The 26644-nt window shown below is 44.7% G+C and overlaps 1 protein-coding gene across 1 annotated transcript in view; it reads right to left on the reverse strand.

Annotated features, from left to right (window-relative positions):
• Positions 1-685: 685 nt before the first annotated feature.
• diaph2 (diaphanous-related formin 2) overlaps positions 686-26644 on the reverse strand; it is a 621385-nt gene continuing 595426 nt past the window's right edge. The window contains exon 28 of the mRNA XM_056275993.1: positions 686-1833. Coding sequence (XP_056131968.1) covers positions 1769-1833 — 65 coding nt within the window. The 3' untranslated portion in view covers positions 686-1768. The remainder of the gene's footprint in view (positions 1834-26644) is intronic.

The raw sequence follows: 26644 nt of genomic DNA on the forward strand, positions 1-26644 counted from the left end.
GGTCCAAGAGTACATCTGTCACCATCTTACAATGCTGTGACTGCAACCATTTCCCAATCCTCTGTGAATAGTACACATGGCCATTGAAACTCTAGTTCATTATTACTGCAATTTGCGTATGAAAGTCAGAGACTGAAGAGGTCACTTAGATGAGTGATGAAACGGATCTGTCAATAAATGTTGTATCCAGATGAACTGATTTAACTTTCTGTGATAGTAGGTTAAGGGTCCCATCATTTTTGCCATTTCCATGTTCTATTATTTAAAATGTTACATTGAATAAAAAAAAAATCAAAAGCAATGTCTGACTTCTATGAAATGTGGAATGAAAATGGTGGATACCAATTAATTTTGTCAGTTTCAAGCTATTTCAGAGAAAACTCGGCATTCTTCTTTTTTTTTTTCTCTCGTTTTTGTGGAGGGGTATGAACAAATTTGAGCATGTCTATATCTGTTTATATTTTATCTGTAGAGTGGTTCAAAATGGAGAAATACGTTAGAGGCTTTTTTTTCCTGCTGTAAATCTCAGCAGGTCACAGCTTCATGTTGACCCAAATTTGACTGAGTGATGCTGGCTTCTGCTACCAAAAAAAAAAAGAAAAAAAAGAAAAAGTAAGCATGTAGTATGCTCCTTTAGAAATAGTATGTCAGCTTTCCACATGAATGGCCAAATAGGGACCTCAGGACAGCTCTCAGCACCACACGGCATTTGTAAAATAGAACAATAAATTAAATGCATCTCATCCAGAAAGACATTTCAGTCGCGTATGATTACGATCCCAGAGGAATCTGCTCTTGAGTATTTGAACAGACAGGATGCAGCTCTTGTGGCTTTGCAAGGATGTGTAATGTGATGAGAAGATTCATCTGGACTCATGTTATAGTTCATACATAAAATGTGTGGTGACAGGAATTGTCTGGATGCTGAGCTAAAGAAAAAAAGTGATGTAATTATAATAATAACAATAACCAAAAAATGTTTTATTTTCCTGATGTTTTGTTTGACAATCTCCAGAAAGCTTGATGCGTATAGGGACAACTACAGAAGAGTGTCAGTGACGCTGGTGGGGTTTTAGTGACTTGCTCAAGGAAACCTCAGCAGGATGTATTTCTACCACCATGGGGACTGAATGCAACTCTTCCAGTTAAGGGATCATGCCACCTCATTTTTAGAGCCTATACACTTTGTGTGGTCAGTAAAGGTCCTCTGGTTGGTGTGTATATAATATGCTACAGTTCCTCTCAGCACAGTGTCTGGTTTTTCATGAACTGTAGTATTATGACCAATAGCGTTTTTCTTCAGCGATGAAAGCCTTTTAATTTAAACAACAAAAACCATAGAATAACATCAAAACCCCATGGTTTTCTCCTATAAATCAACCTCAGCCTCAGACAGCTCATTTACACATTAAGCGGTGAGAATGCAGTGGAAAAATATGTAAGACGTCAGACGCACAGCATGACTATTGAATGTGCTGTGTCTGATGTATTGTTGTACCTTCATTCCTGCAGTTCTGTGTGGCTTTTTAAAACATTTTCGTTGCAAAAACCTGGCTGTGTCTCTGTTTGCATGTGTGTGTGTGAGCAGAGTACATGTATGTGTGCATGCATGTATACATAGTTGTGTATTTGTGCATGTGTGTGTGTGTGTGTGTGTGTGTGTCAGCCACACCGAACGGTGGTCTGTCCCTCCTTTAGAAGTCTTCTGGGTCTCCTCCTCGCAGGCCTCTTTGGCACTTGTCTAGAGTCTTCTGGTAGGCGCGGGAGATCACCGAGCCTGTGGATTTGCGTTGTGGCGGGATCGAGACCTTTCCAGGACCGCGCGGCGGTTGTCTGTTCAAAGATGAGACGGAGAAGACGGACAAAAAGAGAAAAGTGAGAGATTGGAGGAACAAGAGACTTGTTTAGTGTATCTGCTGTGGCTCAACACACACACACACACACACACACACACACACACACACACACACACACACACACACACACACACACACACACACACACGTGTGTGTGTGAGCAGCCATTGCAACAATAATTGTGTGTGTGTGTGTGTGTGTGTGTGGGGGGGGGGGTTGGAGAGCCAGATGAGGTTGCTGAAGTGAAGGTGCTTGTGTCTGGTGTCATAGTAACTCTGCTGAGCTCCTGGTCCTGGCTCCCACTCAAGAGCCCCTCAGAGGCAGCATATGTGCATATGTGGCAACGACAAACTTAATGCAGACACACACTCTCACACACAGTTCTTATGAACAAAGGGGCAGAGTGGTATAATGACTATACATAAACATCGCACACAGTAAACAAGTACTCAATGGAAGAAAAAGCAATGCCAGCATGTGTGTATGTGTGTGTGTGTGGGGGGGGGGGTCACAAACTCTCAAGATCTATGAGTCATATGCAGTATTAGAACAGACAGGGTGCAGCTCTTGTGGGTTGTGGGGTATGTAATGTAATGAAGTGATTCATCTGGACACCTGCCACAGAGTATATACTCCCTATGTGTGGCAGATGTTGCTGTTACGGAAGTATTAATCACATGTATAATAATACCATTGCTAGTGTTAATACACTTTTTTGGGGGGGGGTTTCCCCGCTTTTCTCCCCAATTACCCCACTCTTCCGAGCTGTCCTGGTCGCTGCTCCAACCCCTCTGCCGATCCGGGTAGGGCTGCAGTCTACCACGTGTCCTCCGATACATGTGGAGTCGCCAGCCGCTTCTTTTCACCTGACAGCGAGGAGTTTCACCAGGAGGAGGTAGCGCATGGGAGGATCATGCTATTCCCCCCTCTCCCTGCACAGGCGCCCCGACCATCCAGAGGAGGCGCTAGTGCAGCGACTAGGACACATGCCCACATCCGGCTTTGCACGTGCAGACACAGCCAATTGTGTCTGTAGAGACGCCCGACCAAGCCGGAGGTAACATGGGGATTCGAACCGGCAATCCCAGTGTTGGTAGGTGACGGAATAGACCACTATGCTACCCGGATGCCCGTTAATACACTTTTTTGAACCACGTTCCCCTTGCAGGGATGTCAAAGAACCCAGTCAGCTATAGAACAGGCTCTCTTGCAGCTGGTGGGAATTGGCTGTATTGCTCAAGGACACTTCAGCATGTAAGATCTCTGCTGACATGGGGGAGGGCGTCAACTAATTCCTCTGGTCCTCCATTTGAAAAGGAAGACGGCTTAATTATGCTTCTTGACCTGTTTTCCACAACATTATGCATGTTTCATTTCAAGCAAAGCCACATCAGATTTGTAGTATTTAAAGCAATAAAAATAATTCTATTACTGACTTGAGTGGCAGATATACTGTAAGAACCTAAGGGGATATTTCAGAAAAGAAAAGCTTTCATACCGAACAACAAAAGCCATAAAAAAATTTAAAAAAAAAAATTTCTTTTATGTACAGTAACTCAGCTTTAGACAAGTGATGTGAAGCAGGAGGAAAAGAGAAAACACACAGTAGGCCTCACACAAACAGCATGACTACCGAATGTCCTGTGTGTGATGTATGGCAGTTTTATCCTCTCAGCTCTGGGTATGGCACGGCTTTTTAGGCTTTTCTTTCTTTGTGGCAGAACCTGGCTATGTTTTGTAAAAGCTGTGCCCGATATTTGCGTGCATATGTGTGCATGCGTGTACGTGCGTGCATGTGTGCCTTTGTGTCGTAAAACCTATCTGATATTTGTGTGTGTGTGTGTGTGTGTGTGTGTTGAGTGGGAGAGAGGTCACACAGTGTGTTCAGAATGCCTCAGACATGTTTTTGTGCATACCGAAATGGGCTGAGGTTATCGGCTCCCTGCCTTCTGCCAACAGAAAATCCTAACAAACAGGAAGTCAGCCGAGTTATCTGTCCAAAGTTAAATGTTGCACGTGGTCACTGTAATACACCCCAATGATTTTTCACTTTGGCAATTCCCACTTCCTACCACTGAACCAGTTAACACTTCGGGTTTGCTCCCATGTCTGCTCTGCCAGCTCCACGATGGAGTCATACAAATGCCACCTCCCATGCCATCTAGCTACGGCTGCCCAGAAATGCCCATGGCTTCCGCCTGGCAGAAAGATGACAGGTGGGGTTGGACAGAACCAGGAGGCGTAGCTATGGAGCTGACAACCGACACACCGATGTAGCACTGCCTGGTGTTTCCAAGTATGGAGCCACCACCATGCCCATTACTCAGCACCAGCTGTGGGGTGCCAGGCATCCTGTGCTGGGCGTTGTTTAATGGTGCCAGCTCCATCCATCACGTCAGGTAATGAGCTGAGAGTGACTGTGATGGTCACAAGCGCACATACACACACACACACACACACACACACACACACACACACACACACACACACACACACACCACACCATGTGTCACAAGGACTCCCAAGGCAGTGGAGAACAGAGAAAGCGGAGCAGATGAAAAGGACCATGCAGATGGTGCACAGTAGAGACAGGGAAGAAAAGGGAGGGACAGGACAGGAAGAGAAAAGGAGAGAGAGAGAGTGAGTAGGATAGCAAGACTAAGAAAGATGAAAAGGAAGGTGATCTATGAAGGTGTGTATGTTCTCTTTGTCCTTTAGTTTAACCTCGAGGTCATGTAGGTGACCTTGAATCTCCTTTTTTTCCAGCCACATGTTTTACCCCAATTTGCGCACTTGGCCTACACTCTGTTGTCCAAAATCGGCATCAACATCCATCCATTATCCAAACCGCTTATCCTACACAGGGTCACAGGGATGCTGGAGCCTATCCCAGCAGTCATTGGGCGGTAGGCAGGGGGACACCCTGGACAGGCTGCCAGGCCATCACAGGGCCCACACACACACACACACACACACACACACACACACACACACACACACACCCACACACATTCACATTCACATCTAGGGACACCTGCTTTTATTTTATCAACGGTACACAAAAGGCAAAAACAAAAAAATGGACAGAGGACAGAAAACAAAAAACAGACCTGCAGAAAAATAAATAAAAGTAGTCCCATCAAGACATCCATTTCCTATTCTTGCCAATCATTTGCAAGTCAAATTGCTTCAACCTCATTTGTGGCTGAGGTGTGACCTCTGACCTCTGGTTTGTCAGTATCATGAGCAGAGGCCAGAGCTTGGAGAATACACAGGGCCTGTCTTTAGTTTGGGGGTCATCTTGGGTTGCATTTATTACTAGTGAGTATGGAAAGAAACAGTAAAGAGAAAGGACAAAGAGGAAGGGACTGACGCAAGGAGGGGTGTCCAAAATGAGAACTTGCACAGAAAATACACACAATTACAAAACAAAATGTTCTTGGGGCAGCTTCAAGTCCTTTTTAAGTGTCATTGTGGACTGGGGAGACACACCACAGTTTCTTATTTGCAGGGTGAAGCGGTAGCCATTTTGAATGCTGTGTAAATTGGAAACAGAACATCAGCCTGACCACTTGTTGAAACTCAAAGGGAACAATGCCATTCAGGATATATACTGGGGAGATTTTGTGAAATGATAAATCAAACTGTACCTTTTTTTGGGGGTAATTGCATCTTGCTTAACTGGCTGAATGCATTAGGAAAGCTTTGGCTGAAGGCTTTGCAAAATGAGAGGTAAAATGTCTGGCAAAATACAACTCCCGTCAGAGGATCCTTGAACACAGAACCATTTGCTCCTCATAAAAAGCCTTTTCTCTTCCTGTCTTCCGGTGCATAAAAGCCCATCTTTTCTTGCCCGACATCAATCTATCACAGCAAATTAACAAACACCCATTTCTACTGGAAGGGAAACATTACTACTAGACTCAACTGAATTGAAACCACTTTAAACACATACACACACACAGACACAGAGACAGAGGAGATACACACAAAAGACAACTTCTAGGGTGGTCCCACCACTGATTACAGCTCTGCCTATACTGCCACCCGTTTTGATGGCTTCTTTACCTGCTTCTCCCAGAGGTGACGTCTTTCCAAGTCAGATGAGGCACAGAGGAGCACAAAGACAGAAAAAAGAAATTTGACAAAAAGAAGAACAGGATTTCCACGTTACAGCGGGGAAATGTTGGCGCTCCAGAACTTAATTAAATGCTAACAACTGCCATTGTTTCTCAAGTGTTCCTTAATGCACCAGGGATGCGGTGCACACGCACACACACAAGCATATACATTGTTGCTTAAGTGTTGAAGGAATGCACTCAGGAAAAACACTACACACACACACACACACACACACACACACACACACACACACACACACACACACACACACAAACACACACACGCGCACGCAAATGTAAGCCTTCTTACGTTCACTTTTTTTGTCTCTAACACACACACACAAGCTAATGAGCACGCACAGTTTTGTTCTTTCTTCATCTTTTGTGCATGTGCATGTGCACGCACACAAACACACACACACACATACATGGGCACACATAAGTACAGATATGCACACACATGCATACAAGCAGCACTCCCTCATGATGATCCCTGCTACAGCGGAGAGACTTGGAATGAGACAAGGGTAATAGGAGGAGGAGGAGAGAGTGCCAAGATTACTAAACAGCCGAGGCAGGCATCATCAGGGCCCTTTGCGGACACAAATAACTCCAACTTCTTCTTGATTGTTTGGGAGACTTCCAGTGAGATGTCAATTCACGTTATGATGGAGCGATAGGGCCCTGGTGTCCCTGGTGCATTGCCCAAAAGAGATTAAAACTCATAATGGCTTTTGTGTTACTGTCGTCATTGGCTAATTACATGGAATTACATCATCATCTGGCCCTGTGATCCGAATGGAAAACGAAGAGAGGCCAGTCATCCATCATAAGCTTTAAGCGCTGGCACCTTTGAGGAATTCCCTCTGAATGGCTAGCGCGAACCGGCTGTCTCTTGGAGGGATAGTTCTGGGCTGGTTAAATATCATCTGGGAAGCGTCAGACACCGGGCTCACATCTAAACACAGCGCTCGCATTCATCAAGGCGCAAGTAAGGAGGTCAGATTTGCATAAAGTATCAACCCAGTGTAAGTTGGAGAGGAGCATACATAGGATGCGCTGTACGCTGGGACTGGCAGGACTGGCGCACACCACGTCTTTGCAAGGCGCATGCTCACAACCTTTTTTTTTCGCACCTGAATAACAGAGATGGCATGATTCTCCGACGTGTCTCCCCCTTTGTCTGATTCCCTCACTTTGACTCGCGCCACACTTCACATTTTGATGAGATAAAACACAATAAAGGTGATTAAATCTCTGCTTACTGAGCATCAACATGTTGTGTTTACCCCCCGCCCTCGCAGCAGCGGCGGTGGGGAGAGAGAGAGGCCTTCTATCGCCTCTTTTCATCTCCTCCTCCCCCTCCGCTCCCCCTCTCCCTCCACCAGGCTCCAAGCTACAGAGTAATGGAACTCCCGACACAGAAACAAGATACGATGTATAAATGGGATGCAGGGGTAGTGGAAGCTATTTCTTCCAGCTGAAAGTTATGGGGCGGGTGGTGCAAAACTACAGTCATGGAAAACACAGCTCCTCGTTCAAGGGTAAGAGTAATCACCCCGAACGAGAGACGGGGAGCAGAGGAAGCAGGAAGTAGAAAAAAACAAAAGGACGAGGAAACAAAGTGAGAATGGGGTGAGCGTAGTTCTGGGAAACTGGGAAAGCAATGTGGGTGGGTGGATGAGTGGCGGCATCAGAGAAGGAAGGGTACTGGTGACCCTCTACAATCAGCTGAAACGTATACATACTGATGCACTAAGGGAGATTAAAGGATTAAAAGCACAAACTGTTTCCTCTCAACCCCTGCCCTAGATGTTATAAGATCAATCACTGTCTCGCCATAATAACAGCAGATTATACGAGTAAAACTGCTGAAAAAACATAGTGTTGCCGTCACCACTGATTTAGTTATGTCTGGCCATTACAATGAAAGGGGAAACATGTTTTGGATTAAAGTTTAGCAGAATGAAACTGCATTTTACTGTTCGCATATTTATATGCAAGGGTGTGCACACAGAGGGCGGCACGGTGGCGCAGTGGTTAGCGCCGTCGCCTCACAGCAAGAAGGTTCTGGGTTCGAACCCAGAACGACCTCCAAGGTTGGACAAACCTTGGGGGTCCCGTATCGTCCTCTGTGTGGAGTTTGCATGTTCTCTCCATGTCTGCGTGGGTTTTCTCTGGGTGCTCTGGTTTCCTCCTACAGTCCAAAGACATTTAGGTCAGGTGAATCGGCCGTACTAAATTGTCCATTGTCCCTTAGTGTGTGTGTGTGTGTGTGTGTGTGGTGGGGGGGGGGGGGTGATGGTCTGGCGGCCTGTCCAGGGTGTCTCCCCACCTGCCACCCAATGCCTTCTGGGATAGGCTCTAGCATCCACGAGACCCAAATTCAGATAAGGGGCTTGGATAATGGATGGATGCATGGATTTGCACACAGACACATGCAAACACACACAAGCATGGGGGAAAAAATCTTATTTTGTGTATCCAAACTTTTGTATCTATACTATGATCAGTTACACAACATCTTGTATACAAGCCATTTGTGGTCCGAGTCAGAATCATGTTTATTGGCCATGTAGGTTTGGACATACATGGAATTTGACTCCGGCTTCATGGCTGTATCAGTGTACTGAACATAAAATAACAGCATTACAACACAACACTCTTCAGCTATATACGTAAGGATTGACTATATAAAGGTCTTAAGTACTGTCGGCTAAATGAGCGGATGGTATGGATGTCAGGAGATCTGAGGGCGAGGGGGTGCTGAAACCCCACGCTGGTGTGTTTTGGTGTGTTTTCACAGGAAGCAGGCGGAAGGGATCGGAATGGCATGACAGAGGGAAATGCACAAGACAGGCCTGGATAAACATGCTGAGGCAAGATGCTGAAATCCCCCATCTCCCTCTCTTTCCCTCATCCATTTCCTTCTCAACCCTCTTGATTCCCTTTTTTAATTTTAAATATATATATATATATATATGTGTGTATGTATATGTATGTGTGTATGTATGTATGTATGTATATATATTCTGTCTCTTTAGCATGCTCTTTATGATACCACTCCTGATTTTCTTCCTTCCATTCTCTGGCATTAACCCATCTTCTTCATGTGGGTTTTAGTCAGGCGTGGTGGGAGTAACCAGTGTTTACTGCAAAAGAGGGAATGCTTGTCAAACTCCAAATCCCCTGGGGGGGAACAGCCATTACACAAACACCGTGTTTTAGACTTAAAATGGACGCTTAAGGTGCATAGCATCCAGGTTTGGCACATGTGTGTACAAATTTAAATTCCTGTGCGACAGTTTGTATACAGCATTTGAAGACAGCGCGAGTCTAATCTGACAGTCTGTTAAGACAAACGGTAACGAGGATAGCTAAATAGAGAGTGGGGAGGTCAAAACACGAGGAATGGGCTTTGACAGCGCACAGATGAGGTTAATCTTTCCAAGTTTCTATCACCACTCTATCTCTGTGGCTTCCATGATGTGCATGCCTGGTAATACCAGTGAGTGACCCAGATAGGGAATACAGCCGATCTTTTCCCTCGACTGCCCGCCATGAATTGCCCTTTGAGGTTTCCGTAAAAATATCTCCTGACAAAATCGAGAGCGCATATACCTCTCACTCAATAAAATAGGATCGTAACTGTTTTTCTTTTTTTATTTGCTAAAGGCTATGCTTAGTAGTACACCCCCCCCCCCCCCACACACACATATATATATATATATATATATATATATATATGTGTATGTGTGTGTGTGTGTGTATGTATATATGTATGTATATGTATGTGTATATACACACACACACACACACACACACACACACACACACACACACACACACACATATCCACATATCCTGTTAGACAGGAAGAAATGGAAACGGATGATCCGCTATGGCGACCCCTAACGGGAGCAGCCGAAAGTAGTAGTAGTTATATAACTTTGTTAAAAGAAACACTCAATAGTAGGGAAAGTGCTCAACAAATAAGGAGCAAAATAACCCAGTGAGTCAAGTAAATTCTTTGACAGCTGATGATTGCTTATGGAATGAAACAGGCTTGTACTGTCTCATAAAGAATTTACTTGACTCACTGGATTATTTTGCTCCTTATTTGTTGAGCACTTTCCCGTACTATTGAGTGTTTTTTTAACAAAGTTTTATATATACTATATAGCTGCTCGACTATATGTATATATATATATATATATATATATATATATATATACACTACCGTTCAAAAGTTTGGGATCACATTGAAATGTCCATATTTTTGAAGGAAAAGCACTGTACTTTTCAATGAAGATAACTTTAAACTAGTCTTAACTTTAAAGAAATACACTCTATACATTGCTAATGTGGTAAATGACTATTCTAGCTGCAAATGTCTGGTTTTTGGTGCAGTATCTACATAGGTGTATAGAGGCCCATTTCAAGCAACTATCACTCCAGTGTTCTAATGGTACAATGTGTTTGCTCATTGGCTCAGAAGGCTAATTGATGATTAGAAAACCCTTGTGCAATCATGTTCGCACATCTGAAAACAGTTTAGCTCGTTACAGAAGCTACAAAACTGACCTTCCTTTGAGCAGATTGAGTTTCTGGAGCATCACATTTGTGGGGTCAATTAAACGCTCAAAATGGCCAGAAAAAGAGAACTTTCATCTGAAACTCGACAGTCTATTCTTGTTCTTAGAAATGAAGGCTATTCCATGCGAGAAATTGCTAAGAAATTGAAGATTTCCTACACCGGTGTGTACTACTCCCTTCAGAGGACAGCACAAACAGGCTCTAACCAGAGTAGAAAAAGAAGTGGGAGGCCGCGTTGCACAACTGAGCAAGAAGATAAGTACATTAGAGTCTCTAGTTTGAGAAACAGACGCCTCACAGGTCCCCAACTGGCATCTTCATTAAATAGTACCCGCAAAACACCAGTGTCAACATCTACAGTGAAGAGGCGGCTGCGGGATTCTGGGCTTCAGGGCAGAGTGGCAAAGAAAAAGCCATATCTGAGACTGACCAATAAAAGAAAAAGATTAAGATGGGCAAAAGAACACAGACATTGGACAGAGGAAGACTGGAAAAAAGTGTTGTGGACGGATGAATCCAAGTTTGAGGTGTTTGGATCACAAAGAAGAACGTTTGTGAGACGCAGAACAAATGAAAAGATGCTGGAAGAATGCCTGACGCCATCTGTTAAGCATGGTGGAGGTAATGTGATGGTCTGGGGTTGCTTTGGTGCTGGTAAGGTGGGAGATTTGTACAGGGTAAAAGGGATTCTGAATAAGGAAGGCTATCACTCCATTTTGCAACGCCATGCCATACCCAGTGGACAGCGCTTGATTGGAGCCAATTTCATCCTACAACAGGACAATGACCCTAAACACACCTCCAAATTGTGCAAGAACTATTTAGAGCAGAAGCAGGCAGCTGGTATTCTATCGGTAATGGAGTGGCCAGCGCAGTCACCAGATCTGAACCCCATTGAGCTGTTGTGGGAGCAGCTTGACCGTATGGTACGCAAGAAGTGCCCATCCAACCAATCCAACTTGTGGGAGCTGCTTCTGGAAGCGTGGGGTGCAATTTCTCCAGATTACCTCAACAAATTAACAGCTAGAATGCCAAAGGTCTGCAATGCTGTAATTGCTGCAAATGGAGGATTCTTTGACGAAAGCAAAGTTTGATGTAAAAAAAATCTTATTTCAAATACAAATCATTATTTCTAACCTTGTCAATGTCTTGACTCTATTTTCTATTCATTTCACAACATATGGTGGTGAATAAGTGTGACTTTTCATGGAAAACACAAAATTGTTTGGGTGATCCCAAACTTTTGAACGGTAGTGTATATATATATATATATATATATATATATACTGTGTTTTCTTTCTCAACATATTTTCAACATGATTTAAACATAGACACACATATAAATGGTAAAATGGTAAATGGACAGCATCTATATAGTGCTTTTCTAGTCTACCGACCACTCAGCGCTCTTTACAGTGTACACCTCACATTTACCCATTCACACACACATTCACACACTGATGGTGGAGGCTGCCATGCAAGGCACCAACCTGCTCATCAGGAGCAGCTAGCGGTTCAGTGTCTTGCTCAAGGATACTTCGGCACACTCTCTGGAGGAGCCGGAGATCGAACAATTGACCTTCCGATTACTAGACGACCCACTCTACCTCCTGAGCTATGCCGCCCCTTAAATATATACTAAATGTTCAAAATGTTAGGGACACTCGGTCTTTCCTTGGAATAAACCACCTAGTCTGACTTCTTCCTCCCACCAGTACTACAGGTTTCCTATTCCGCGAGGTGATTTAATTACTTTCATCTCTTGTTCCAGTTATTGCAACCTCTAAAGAAAAGCAGGTAGAAAAGGCAGCAGTACCAGTACTCATGGGTCACATTGAGAACCACTGCTCTGAGTTGATTTGACCTGTTAAATGCATTTCAACCCGTTTAGATGGGAGAAGGAGAGAGGTTACAGGTTGTATTTTTCAGACATCAGACAACCGAGACGTGAGTTGAGTGTGAGGCAGGAAGGGAAGGGCAGAAGATTCAAGTGCTTTTGAACAGTGTATGAGATGCCAGGCGTGCTGGTTTGAGTGTGTCAAGAGCTGCATTACTGCCGCTTAGTTCCCCATTGGGCAACATCCCATTCATTTGGGTGGTGTGTGTCACCACCCAAAGGACTTTGGCCCTATGGGATGCTAGTGGTTGAAGAGGGTGTTTCGCAATAATAGTTAGGTGGCACTTAAGTGCACCCGGTGTAAATGCAGACTCCTATTTTTCTTCCATGCTTTATTTGCCACACACATACATACATGCAACCTTTACACACACACACACACACACACACACACACACACACACACACACACACACACACACACACACACACACACACACACAGAGTCACATAAAGGCCACACGTGTGCATGCAATACAGAGATACAGACACACATATTGAACACTCCCCCTTGACCGCCCCTTTGGAAAGGGAACCGGGTCTTGACAGTAATGTGCCCTGACAGCCTGACAAAAAATATGGCAAAGGAGAGCAGGAAATCACTACACGTGTCCATAAACAAATGCTTATTTTTAGAGGGGGGAAAAGTACTAGTTTATCTGTTCGGTTGGGAAGCTTTGACAGGTTAGTACCAAGGAAAAAAACAGCGGGGGAGATGAAAAGAGGTTTGGAGTATTTGTTTGTGGTAGCATGTGTGTGTGTGTATGTGTGTCTGTGTATGGCTTTTGTGGGCTTTTTTTGGTCGCAGAACCTGGCTATGTTTTGCAAAACCTTTGTGTCTATGTGTGTGTTTGTGTTGTAAAACCTGTCTGATATGTGTGTGTGTATATGTGTGTGTGTGCATGCATGCATGTGTGTGCGTGCGTGCTATATGAACTGCTTGAATCTACTATATTCGTGTGGCAATCTTAAAAGAAGAAAAATCAAACTTTTTTCCCTTCTCCTCTGAAGCTTGGCTTGCATTTGTTTGATTTTTGATTGAAAACAACAAGCTTGACAGGTTACCGGTAGCGCTGATTTCTCATTGGGCCCCTAAGATTTAGAAATCCCTTCAAATATCTCTGCTGGACTTGATTCCTCAGACACGGAACAATGCTTCTTGACATTCTGGAGAGAAAAAGTGGCACACACAACCCCGATGAACAGTTAGATGAAAACACTTCTGCAATCGATTGGCGCCTGAGGCAAATCTCCCATTCATGATCGTCCTCTCACCAGTCAAGTTTCAGGAAGCAGGCTTCAACTCAAATATATTCAAGAAGGGAAAACAAAGAACTATATCCTCAAGAGTATGTAAACTCCTCAAACTACTAAGGCTCTTCTCTTTGCTTGCTGTTTGAGATTACCTGCTATGCTAAGAGATCAACTCTTCGCTAAACCTCCAGAACTTCAGTAGCCAAGCTTGAAAGTGGCAGGGTATTAGAAAATACATTATAATGTGCATAGGATTTATCAGCAAGACTGAACCCTGCAATCTGTCAATAAATCCTCACTGGAGTACATAAACTAGCAACATTACGAGTACACATGCTAAGGAGGCTAGTGGTGATAGCATGGCCAGGAGGCTGGAGTACAGGGGGTTCATCAACAGCCTAAGATTGTCAGCAGAAAGCAGGCTGGAGCCAGGGAAGACACAGATGGGGCCTGTGGAAGAGGCCTGGGCTTTGCAGACCTGAGCCAGGAGAGTGAGTAATCCATCAGGCCAAGGTACATAGGCGCCTGAGGGAGGCCGGCCACTGATCCTGCTAGACTGATTGGGCCTCTGTGGGAGGCTTGGCCTCCTGAGTGAGTGGACATCGGTGTCTGGCCCGCTTCACTGAGACTTGATCTGGACTGGACCAAGCCGAGGCACTGACCTGCTTCAGCATGAACATTATGGAGGGAGCTGGCCAGGCAACAGATAATCTGCACAAACATTTGGTATAACCTCTATCACTGGTCTAAATGCCATTCTGTACACACTGTGCAGCCTCACAAAAATGAAATATATACAATCAAATAAATTAATAGATAGATAGATAGATAGATAGATAGATAGATAGATAGATAGATAGATAGATAGATAGATAGATAGATAGATAGATAGATAGATAGATAGATAGATAGATAGATAGATAGATCGATCGATCGATCAAATTATCAATAGATACGTAGCTAGATAGATCGATAGTTCAAATGATCAATAGATAGATAGGTAGGTAAAGTAAATACATGTAAAACTTTATTTTTCAAACTGGGTCAACCTTCCACTTAACACAGATTTTCATCTCGCCCCATATATTTGTCTATGTGTCAACTCTGAACGTAACTCTAACAACTGTAATTACACAGTGTCAAATTAAATTCAGACTGTACTCAAACATAGAAACTTCTGCAGCAGTATTAAGACTGCTGAGTTGGAGGGGTCAGAGAAAGCGCCAGCCAAACAAGAGCCCAGAACCTGCTGCAGCTAAGGCAACCCAGATGATTGACAGGCAAACAACTAGCCGGAGAGATAGTTAGACAAATAGAAGCTAAGATATAGTTTGACAGACAGATGGGAGCGTAAATGGATGGTTTGGCAGCATGATAAGGTAAATAGGCTGATGGATCACCAAACAAATAGAAGAGGAGGAAGGAAGAAAATAAAAGATGAAAAGAACAGAACGCCTGCCTGCAAACAACAAAAGATAGGAGACCAGATAGCCTGATAAACACAGATGGATTGTGTTGATACACAGAGAGGCGGAGAAAGATCGATAGATTGTTTTATTCTATTTGCCTGCCAAACTGGAGATTTGATGTGGCTGGTATCATGGCGATCTGTTCCAGACAATGCCTGGCGTGACTGTTACAGACGGGCAAGATAAAGACACGTCTCAATCTGTTGCTAGATACACTGCATCTTGGGCGTGGTGCTAGCCACTAGCTTGAGTGGTGTCATCACTTCAGCATGTTATCCGAAGGATTCTTGTCCCATGTATTCTTTGCTCAACGTCTCCACCCTCACAGAACTGACACTTGAGCATGTGCATCCATGACATGACGTTTCGAGGTGGGGTGGGGATCTGTTTAAGCGAGCATAAATCGTAAAAAAAAAAGAAAAAAAAAGAGGTAAAAATACCATTATGAGGTATTAACCCCTGGCCACAGGATGGGGTTGTAGCTGTGGGAATAGCAAGCGTTGTAAAATGGAGGAAGGGAGCATGGGATTCTTTGCTGAGGGCTGAGATTCTTTGCTTCTTTTCAGACTTGTGCAAAACAACATGGCTGCTCCTGGCAGCCTCATTACTGTGTCTTACGTTTATCATGTCAAATCGCAAGACAAGGGTGTGCAAAGTTTCGAAGCAAGGGCTCGCCTAGTTAGAAAGGTGGCTTCTCTCTGCAGTTCCTTGAGGGACATGGGGGTGCACACCAACAGCCTCTGATGAGTGTTGCAGGGCTTATAATAGACAGGAGAGGCCCAGAAAGTGTGCCCTTTAGAGGTGCAGCATCTCTCACTGTCTGACAGCTTACAGGGGCTACGCTCCACAATGACACCTTCACAGTGCACTCCAGGTGACACACAAACATACGCGAGCTCACAGGTGCATAATGCTCTGACACATCCTCAGCAACACGAAGAAGTCTGGCAAAGCATATGTGCAAAATTACACGAGTGTGTGCGCGCGCATACCGAAACCCACACACAGAAATGCATTTGAGATCTTGAGATGACACCTGACAAGTGGAATCTTGGCATTGCGGTAGAAATGTTGGTACTTGTAGAAACAGCCTGCATCCACCTTTAAGATGGAGGTTATGGAAATAAACATCTGTTGGTGCCATGTTGAGCCAGCACCACAACTCAATATCAGTAAACAAAAACAATCACAAAAAAACAAAACAGGGCTTTATGCTCCATCTCTGGGAGTATAGTAAGATTTATATCAACCCCAGATACATTGCACTTAAAGAGCTACAGGAGTCTCCTTGAAAAATAGTTTTCAGTCAGCGGATGAAAATAAGAACACATACTGCACGGGCGAAACAGCCTGAGAATCCACCACCATTCATCTCTTTCTCAAATACTGTAAATTAGAAAAGAATAGGCATCGGAATAACATTCGATCATCTAGCAAGAGAAACATCCATTGTGCTTGCTAAAGGCAGGAAAGACAAGAAAATATCAACATTTCCAAACAGTTTCTTTCATAGGTGGAGGAACGGTTGAGGAGCAGCAGTAAGTCAGCTGTACTTGCTGTGAGAAAATGCAGGCTTTCCACAGAAATCACTGTAAACACTGTTATTTAATGTACACATTAAATCTTTTTCTTTTTTTTTAAACTATGCAGCGCTCAGTTCAACATGCGGTTCACATCAAATAATCAGAAACTGCTTGGTCTACCCATCTCCTTCAAGTTAGCCAACAACATGGCCATCGCCCAATCTCACAACTCCCCAGGACCCCTTACCACTGATGTCTTACCAAACTAAATTAAACATGGTGTTGTCTCTTATTTATTAATCCCCCTTTTGATGTGTCCTAGTGTGCAGAAAAGAGCGTTGGAGATCACAGAGGGCTTTTGCTTGCAAGCACCCTTACTCTTTGCTCAGCGCCATCACCATCGGACCCCATTTGTGCCACGTGGAGATGCCCCCCCCGCCCCCTATTCGCATGGGTGGGCTTGCAGACAGACTTTTCTCTCTCTCTCTCACCATAAATCATTCATACTGAAAGATGCTCCCTCATGTACACAAAACACCCCAGCCCTCCCAGTGATGGGTAACACTTTGCTACCCCCCGTGTTTTGCTTGTGCACGCGTAGTGCGGCTGTCACACCTTCTGCTGGTGTACAACAGTTACAGGCGGTGGACAAGGAACATATAGTTTTGATTCCCGTTTTCAAATACTGATAACCCTGAAACTGAACTACTGTTCAATGTGATGTTCATTTACACCAATGTACTTGGTGTCTAGATGAACTGATTCAACATCTCTGGGATTTCTACACTTGAATTATTGAGCATGCATTGAGATATGTCTAATATAGTTTCAATGTTGTCAGAAAAAAGCCCAAGAACTGCTGAGAATGATTCCCTGGATGCTTTAAACTTATATATTTGTTGCTATTTTATTTTGGAGAAAAAAGGAATAAGTCCATCAGAGTCCTTAAGAAGACTAGATCTGCCTTTACCAAGACTGACATCCTAAGTGTCCTAAGGGGTTTCTATGCTGCTGTGTTGAGTTTCTCACAGACAGCATAAAAAGTTTCTTTGTGTGCTTCAAACAATGGTGACTGAAGCTGTATGGCTCATGTTGGAGTTGGACCTAATAAATGCTGAACAACAGTTACTTAGTTTACTGAAATTCATGCAACGTAGAAAAGAGAGAAGACATTGGAGGAAATGGAGTGTACGCTCATTGAACCGACTGAGGGTGAATTTCCGGCGCTTGTCTGGCCACTGAGAGATACGGATGAGGAAATGCATTTCAAGTATTTTTGGATGTTGGCAGGTAGATTTGACAGGTTGGTTCATCGTCTGCAACCCATTTATCTCGCATCAGTGTATGCACAGTATGCCTATAGACATTACTCAAATGTGCCTATTTGCGAAATTCCTCAACTAGTCGCTGCTCGATTTGGTCCATGGTTACTGTTTGTTGATGGAGGAGCAGACGAACAAGAACAAGCAGCCGGAAATGCATAGGAGGGAATGCGATGCTACCAAGCTTTTTTTTTTGACCCCCCCCCTTTTCTCCCCAGTTGTACTCTTGGCCAATTACCCCACTTTTCCGAGCCCCCCCTCTGCAGATCCGGGGAGGGCTGCAGACTACCACATGCCTCCTCCGATACATGTGGAGTCGCCAGCCACTTCTTTTCACCTGACAATGAGGAAATTCTCCAGGGGGGATGTAGCACGTGGGAGGATCACGCTATTCCCCCCAGTTCCCCTTCCCTCCCGAACATGTGCCTCAACTGACCAGAGGAGGCGCTAGTGAGTGATGCAACCAAGTGGATCAATCATAATTACTACGGTCTGTGTAGCCACATGTAACCGCAACGTGTAGTTACACTTTTGGAGAGGTGCACGTCAGGTCCCGGTGTAACCTGCAGCGTTTGCTAGGCAGTTATGCATGCATACGCTGGACCCATGGTGTCGATTCTTCACAGAAGCATAAATCAGGCTTCAGTCCTCTGGTAAAGTCAGTGTATATGTATTCATCTTACTCAACTATGACTTAAAATAGCTACCTATAATTGCTTCATGGTGTGTGCAAAAGCTGTTTCTGTATGCCTTTGTGTGTGTGTGTGTATTTAAATATATATATATATATATATATATATATATATATATATATATATATATATATATGGATAATGGATGGATATATAGACTCACCGGCCACTTTATTAGGCACACCTGTCCAACTGCTCGTTAACGCAAATTTCTAATCAGCCAATCACATGGCAGCAACGCAATGCATTTAGGCATATAGACATGGTCAAGACGATCTGCTGCAGTTCAAACCGAGCATCAGAATGGGGAAGAAAGGTGATTTAAGTGACTTTGAACGTGGCATGGTTGTTGGTGCCAGACGGGCTGGTCTGAGTATTTCAGAAACTGCTGATCTACTGGGATTTTCACGCATAACCATCTCTAGGGTTTACAGAGAATGGTCCGAAAAAGAGAAAATATCCAGTGAGCGGCAGTTCTGTGGGCGAAAATGCCTTGTTGATGCCAGAGGTCAGAGGAGAATGGCCAGACTGGTTCGAGCTGACAGAAAGGCAACAGTAACTCAAATAACCACTCATTACAACCGAGGTATGCAGAAGAACATCTCTGAACGCACAACACGTCGAACCTTGAGGCAGATGGGCTACAGCAGCAGAAGACCACACCGGGTGCCACTCCTGTCAGCTAAGAACAGGAAACTGAGGCTACAATTCGCACAAGCTCACCAAAATTGGACAATAGAGGATTGGAAAAATGTTGCCTGGTCTGATGAGTCTCGATTTCTGCTGCGACATTCAGATGGTAGGGTCAGAATTTGGCGTCAACAACATGAAAGCATGGATCCATCCTGCCTTGTATCAACGGTTCAGGCTGGTGGTGGTGGTGTAATGGTGTGGGGGATATTTTCTTGGCACACTTTGGGCCCCTTAGTACCAATTGAGCATCGTGTCAACGCCACAGCCTACCTGAGTATTGTTGCTGACCATGTCCATCCCTTTATGACCACAGTGTTCCCATCTTCTGATGGCTACTTCCAGCAGGATAACGTGCCATGTCATAAAGCTCGAATCATCTCAGACTGGTTTCTTGAACATGACAATGAGTTCACTGTACTCAAATGGCCTCCACAGTCACCAGATCTCAATCCAATAGAGCACCTTTGGGATGTGTTAGACCGGGAGATTCGCATCATGGATGTGCAGCCGACAAATCTGCAGCAACTGCGTGATGCTATCATGTCAATATGGACCAAACTCTCTGAGGAATGTTTCCAGTACCTTGTTGAATCTATGCCACGAAGGATTAAGGCAGTTCTGAAGGCAAAAGGGGGTCCAACCCGGTACTAGCAAGGTGTACCTAATAAAGTGGCCAGTGAGTGTATATGTATATACACACACACACACACACACACACACACACACACACACACACACACACACACACACACACACACACACACATATATAAAGATAGATGATAGGTGTAGGAAAAAACCCCAAATATATTTCAGTACAAGACTGTTTCGTGCATCATGCACTCATCACATTGGCATCACTTTTATCACCACCATTGATGGTTTCTGGGGGGAAAAAACAATGTTGTGTGTGTGTGTGTGTATATATATATACACGTATATAGTAGTGCCTGCCTGTGAGAGCTATGCAAGGAGGGTTGGGTTGTTTTCAACCTCACACAGGTTGATGCTACATCCCCTCAAACCAGACATCTGGGGCGACAATGGATTTCATGTGGATGAAATATTCATTTGTCCCCTTCACTTATTCATCAAGGATGAAGAGTTTTTTCTACAGGGAAGACCTCCAGAGATGTGGCGCTCACATGCCAGGCGGGCCCGCTGCCACTTTACCCGCAAGGTTTTCAATAAAACAAGCAAACAACATGACTCCAACACCTATAAATAAGTTATCGTTCCTGAATAAAGTGCTGTACACACAGTCCTCACCGAGGCCTCTCATCACACTTTAATGGGGCCCTGTACTGGCCAAAGTTATCTCTCCTAGCTCCTTCCCGCCCTCTCTATCATTCTCCCTCTCTGAGTAGAACTGAGGGAATAAAGTGAATGAAGGGAGGTGAAACATAAAACATAGAGGCACATTCAGATCATCACTGGACTCACCACTGGTTTAGATACAGCACCGCTAAAAGATTTATCAAGCTATCAGCATCCATTTTCAATCTCTCTCTTCCCCACATCTCGCTCTCTCTCTCTCTCTCACACACACACACACACACACACACACACACACACACACACACACACACACACACACACACACACACACACACACACACACACACACACACACACACACACACACACTATTGGAGCTTCTTTTTCTTCCCTATTTTTTTTTCTTCTTCGCTTTCTTACTCGGCCACGAGTTGTTCGCAGTAGCCGGAGCATTGGGAGCATTGGAAGCATTGGGCCACTCCCAATGCTTCCAATGGCTCGCCAGATGCTTGGGCGTCTGTCAATGTGGTGCTGTTGTTAGCCAGTTTCTGATGAGATTTACATGGCAGAAAAGCCATCAAATAAGATATACTACTGAGAATAAGAGGAGGGATCACACCTAATCTCTACACCTGCCTGCTGGCATGTCTCAGTCTCTTTTCAATCCAGACTAGCGCACGTACGCACACACGCACACGCACACACACACGCACACACATAATGCAAACTGAAAGAGATAAAGCGCCAAGTGTTACAGCAGCTTGCGAAAGATTTGGATATTTTTCCGGGAGCTTCAAAGAATCATAATTACCAGACTCGTTCAAAACTGAACATACACAGATCTCACTCTCTACGCTTACGCTTTTTTTTGACTGATGTATGCAGGGGCACACACTCACCACCAGTCACACACACACACACACACACACTGACGGGGCACATCGTACTTGTGCTGATGAATAAAGCACTGGGTCAGCCATGCCTTGGCTAGTGGCACTTTGTGCTTTGGCCTCAGAGGCCGTGAGTGTTACCCGGGCTTTCTTGTCGGTCTGCAGGAGAGCCAGGGCCTGCGGCAACACACCTGTGTCCACACTCCTTCCCTGGGATCAATTAGCATTAAAGTTTTAGGGCCATCACTTCCCCTGTGCGGAGACAGTGAAGACTGGAGGGGGGGAAGCTGGACAACAGCGGGAGAGGCTGACACAGAGGCAGGAACTCAACGACAGGGACACACAAAACTAATCTCACAAACACACGCACACACATACAACTTGCAAAGTAAACCCCTACCCCTTAACTTCCATCTGAACACACTGTGACCTCTCCCACTCAATACAAATGCACACACACAGACACACACACACAGACACACACAGACACACACACACACACACACACACTACACTGCCTGCTGTCCATCAAGGGCTGCACATCAAGGAAGATAGTCTTACAGTTCTGGTGTGGCTGTATTACACGCTGACTGATTTAACTGTTCATTCTTCCTCACTGAATTAATCCCTGCGTGACCTTCCTCGTGCTCCCTTCTCACACACTTAAACGAGGTGATTGAATTTTTGACTATATAATTTACTCCTGGAGAAAAGCGAGAAGAGTTTCAGCAAGTTGTGGAAATATGAGAGCGAGGTAGCCAGGAGAATAAATGAGAGAGGGATTCGGGTAGCTTGTTTTTTCGGAGGTGCTGAAGCCAAAGCAAGTTTCCTACAGTAAAGTGACTGGGCATTGAAGAGGCTGAAATGTGAGAAAATCAATGATGGAGTTATAAATCTTGTACCTTTACTTTCTAGCAAATAAATCTGGTTATCTCGAGAATAAACAGAAGTCTACTTCCACCCATTTATAAAACATCTATCAAAATAGCCAGTTTGGAGGTTTGGACAGTAGACAGACTTTATTTATTTATTCATTTGTCTATTTATTTATTTAGCTACCTGGGACTGATAGGACCTTCTGCACACACCATATTAGAGTTTTCGCAGGACAGCTACAGTCTGTCACTTCCTAAGCAAGATAAAAAATGTATTGTGACAATTTTATTAAAATTATTTTTTGACTCAATCTCAGCTCCATCACATGTAAGTGTGTGTTGTGAAGGCCAGTAGTGAGAAACAGACAAAACAGAATCTTTGATTTTCTTGGTGCCTGCGGCGAAGTACACTTAAAGCATACAATATGGCATGCCTTTAGAAAATGTGAACCGTCCACGCAGTGAAACACAGTCACTGCAGAATTTTATCTTGCATTTATCTCGTCAGTGTGGTGGAATTAATAAAAATGCTGACATTTTGGAAGCACCGTACTACGCAAGGGCGGCACGGTGGCGCAGTGGTTAGCGTGGTCACCTCACAGCAAGAAGGTCCTGGGTTCGAACCCTTGGGTTATCCAACCTTGGGGGTCGTCCCAGGTCTTCCTCTGTGTGGAGTTTGTATGTTCTCCCCGTGTCTGTGTGGGCTTCCTCCGGGTGCTCCGGTTTCCTCCCACAGTCCAAAGACATGTAGGTCAGGTGAATCGGCTGCACTACATTGTCCCTAGGGGTGAATGTGTGTGTGTGTGTGGGCCCTATGATGGCCTGGCGGCCTGTCCAGGGTGTCTCCCCGCCTGCCACCCAATGACTGCTGGGATAGGCTCCAGCATCCCTGCAGCCCTGAGAGCAGGATAAGCAGTTTAGATAATGAGTGGGTGGATGGGTGGATGGATGGATGGATGGATGTGCTACGCAAAAGAGAAGAGGATGCGAGAAACATTAACAGATGAGGAATATGAAACAAATGTTCAGTCACTTGGCACCGGAGTTGGTTCGAATTTTTTGTGACAGCGAAATATCACACACTGCGGCTGGTCACCGGAAAGCAGAATGTCAACAAGTGGTTGGTAGCATTTGTTTTGTATGATCCTGGGGCTTTCACCCCGGGGGGCTTTCCACCACAGTGTGCCAGTTTACAGAAATATGAGCATGTTCGCCTGTGTTTTCCAGCCAGTGTGTGTGTGTGTGTGTGTGTGTGTGTGTGTGTGTGTGTGTGTGTGTGTGTGTGCGTGTGTGTGTGTGTGTGTGTATCTGTCTGTGATGGGGGAAAAGAGCAGAGGGGAGCTGTACCTGTGCTGCCTTCTGGCTGTCTCTTGACAGCGCCTTTCACATCACAGCACGGGCCTGGACATCGGATATGACAGAAGTGACCTCTATGCCACATTGCCCTCCCCAAACGCACACACACACACACACACACACACACACACACACACACACACACACACACACACACACACACACACACACACACACACACACACACACACACCAGGTAACTCACGGCCCTGCGTGGACAAACACGCTGTCTCACACGGAGTACCATGACAGACACAATGAGAGGACGGAAATGCATCACACATGCTCATTAAGACAAACAAAGACAAGAAAAAAACCCTGCATGGAAACATTCTCATGCATTAATACACTACAAAACCACATATGGCACACACCACCCCATCAATGCTGGTTGGCAACCCTGCCCTCCAGTCAGACAGCTATCAATAGGGATTCCAGCAGAGCGTCTGCTAGACAACATGGGTAAACAAAGAATGGCGCACAAAACGCGGCTGAATCAAAGGCTAAGCAGGGACCCCATTGTTCCCTCAGAGCAGGAAATCATTTGCTGGCAATTTGTGACTCATTTTGAAATCTTTTGTGTGGCATGCTGTTTGACGCACATGTAGGGCTGGGGGACATGTGGGGTGACAGAACTTGCGCATGGTGTTTTGCCTCATATATCTAAAATGGCAACCCACTTGTCCCTTAAAATGTCGCCAAGTCCGATGCTTGTTGGCTAATCGGCACGGCTGTTTGGCTAGTGCGAAACCAAGGGCAATGGAACATGAACTGATGAGACTCAGTGCAGGCACAGCTCAGTCTGACTGATCGTGAATTAATATACAGACGTTATTTTTTTGCATTGCTTATTCTGCAGATAATGAGCAAGGCATTTTCCCTGTGCATCTAGAATGGAATGAGAATTAGAATGAGGGGGCATCCGGGTAGCGCGGCGGTCTATTACGTTGCCTACTAACATGGGGATCGGCGGTTCAAATCCCCATGTTACCTCCGGCTTGGTCGGACGTCCCTACAGAAACAATTGGCCGTGTCTGTGGCTGGGAAGCCGGATGTGGGTGTGTCCTGATCGCTGCACTAGCACCTCCCCTGGTCGGTCGGGGGCGCCTGTTCAGGGGAGAAGGGGAACTGGGGGAACAGCTTGATCCTCCCATGTGCTACGTTGATGTGTGACTCCACATGTATCAGAGGAGGCATGTGGTAGTCAGCAGAGGGGGTGGAGCAGCGACCGGGATGGCTTGGAAGAGTTGGGTACTTGGCCAAGTACAATTGGGGAGAAAAAAAAAAAGAAGTAGAATGAGATCCTGATGCATGCTGATACAGGTAAGGAAATCAAAATGAACTGATTCAACTTTCTTTGAACTAGAATGAGGATTTCACTTTACCCCTCTCTCAATTGACACAACCACTTTAGCCTTATTTAATTATTTCATTTTCTCATTCGGTTAGTCTTATTCCAAATTCTCACAATCCAATGTCATCACTGATTAAACTTAAATAAAATAACTCTCCCTTTATACCCTGTAATTGAGCAAGTTACTAACAGCAGGTCCTTTACCTGACCTCCCGTAGGTCTAACTGAAATGAAGTAAGGTGACCTTTAGTATGTCTATAGGGGCCTGCTAGTTGCTTGAGCCGCTCACTATCCCCCATTTGCCAGCGCCTCATAAATCAGACCGCTGAATCTGGCTGTGGTGATGGTCTCGACCTTTCTCATGACATTTCCGACTGGTCACATCCCCTACTTGGAATCGTAGCCACTGCCACAGGCATCCCACCCTGGTGTATGAAGATTAAAATGAGTCTACTGGTGCCAACACAGGTGAGTAAATAAACCAATGGCACTGGGGGAGATGGCCAAAATCATGCTTTTAGAGTTCTGCCGGGGAGAGTTTCACTAAAAAAAAAAAAACTAAAAAAAAAACCGCATGGCTTTTGAAAATGTTTGGAATTTGTTGACTTTATAAATACTCTAGTCAGTACACTTAAAATACATTCTTGATGACAGCATAGAGACTAGTGAAGATTCCCAATGTACAATATGTATTCATCTCCAAATAGTACACACAGCTTTCCATAAAGTGCCCATACTATAGTTCCGTGTGTGTGTGTGTGTGTGTGTGTGTGTGTGTGTGTGTGTGTGTGTGTGTGTGTGTGAAAGAGGAGTAAAGGTCCACTTATGACAAGTCTGGTGGGAATATGAACATCTGGCAGACCGGCTGCTCCTCTGGTTAACATGCTCACCCTCAGTGGCCCCCTCTGACACACACACACACAGTTATAACATGCACACAAATGCATACATGTGCATACAGATTCGATATAGACACAGTCACACCTGGATATACACATAAATGCATTCATTTGTGCACATCTGCATGCATGCACGCGCACACACACACACCCCCCCCCACACACACACACACAGACACACACAAACATAAACATAAACACAGAGACCCCCTTTCCTGCATTCCCAGGCCTTTCTTGTCATGTACTTTGTCAAATCTACACACTGTGCATCAACTGCAAATATGGGTCCATCACATCAAATGACTGGGCATCATTATCACAATGGAGTGAGACAGAAATAGAGGCTCTATCATTCATGGGTTGACGGTAAGGAATGACTGTGTCCAATCTGCACCAGATGCTCCTCAGAGCTGAATAAAAACCTGCATTATTACCGGTGCAAAATGTCACGTTATTGGCAAGGTGAGCCTTACCCATTCCGGTCCCTCATTCTCCATGTATCTTTGCATGGGTGTGTGCTGGCTAATTCCCATATCCACACTGTCATCTGCTCCATAGAGACAGAAAATA

This window comes from Lampris incognitus, chromosome 1, assembly GCF_029633865.1.
Source record: "Lampris incognitus isolate fLamInc1 chromosome 1, fLamInc1.hap2, whole genome shotgun sequence".
In the NCBI taxonomy this organism is placed as follows: domain Eukaryota; kingdom Metazoa; phylum Chordata; class Actinopteri; order Lampriformes; family Lampridae; genus Lampris; species Lampris incognitus.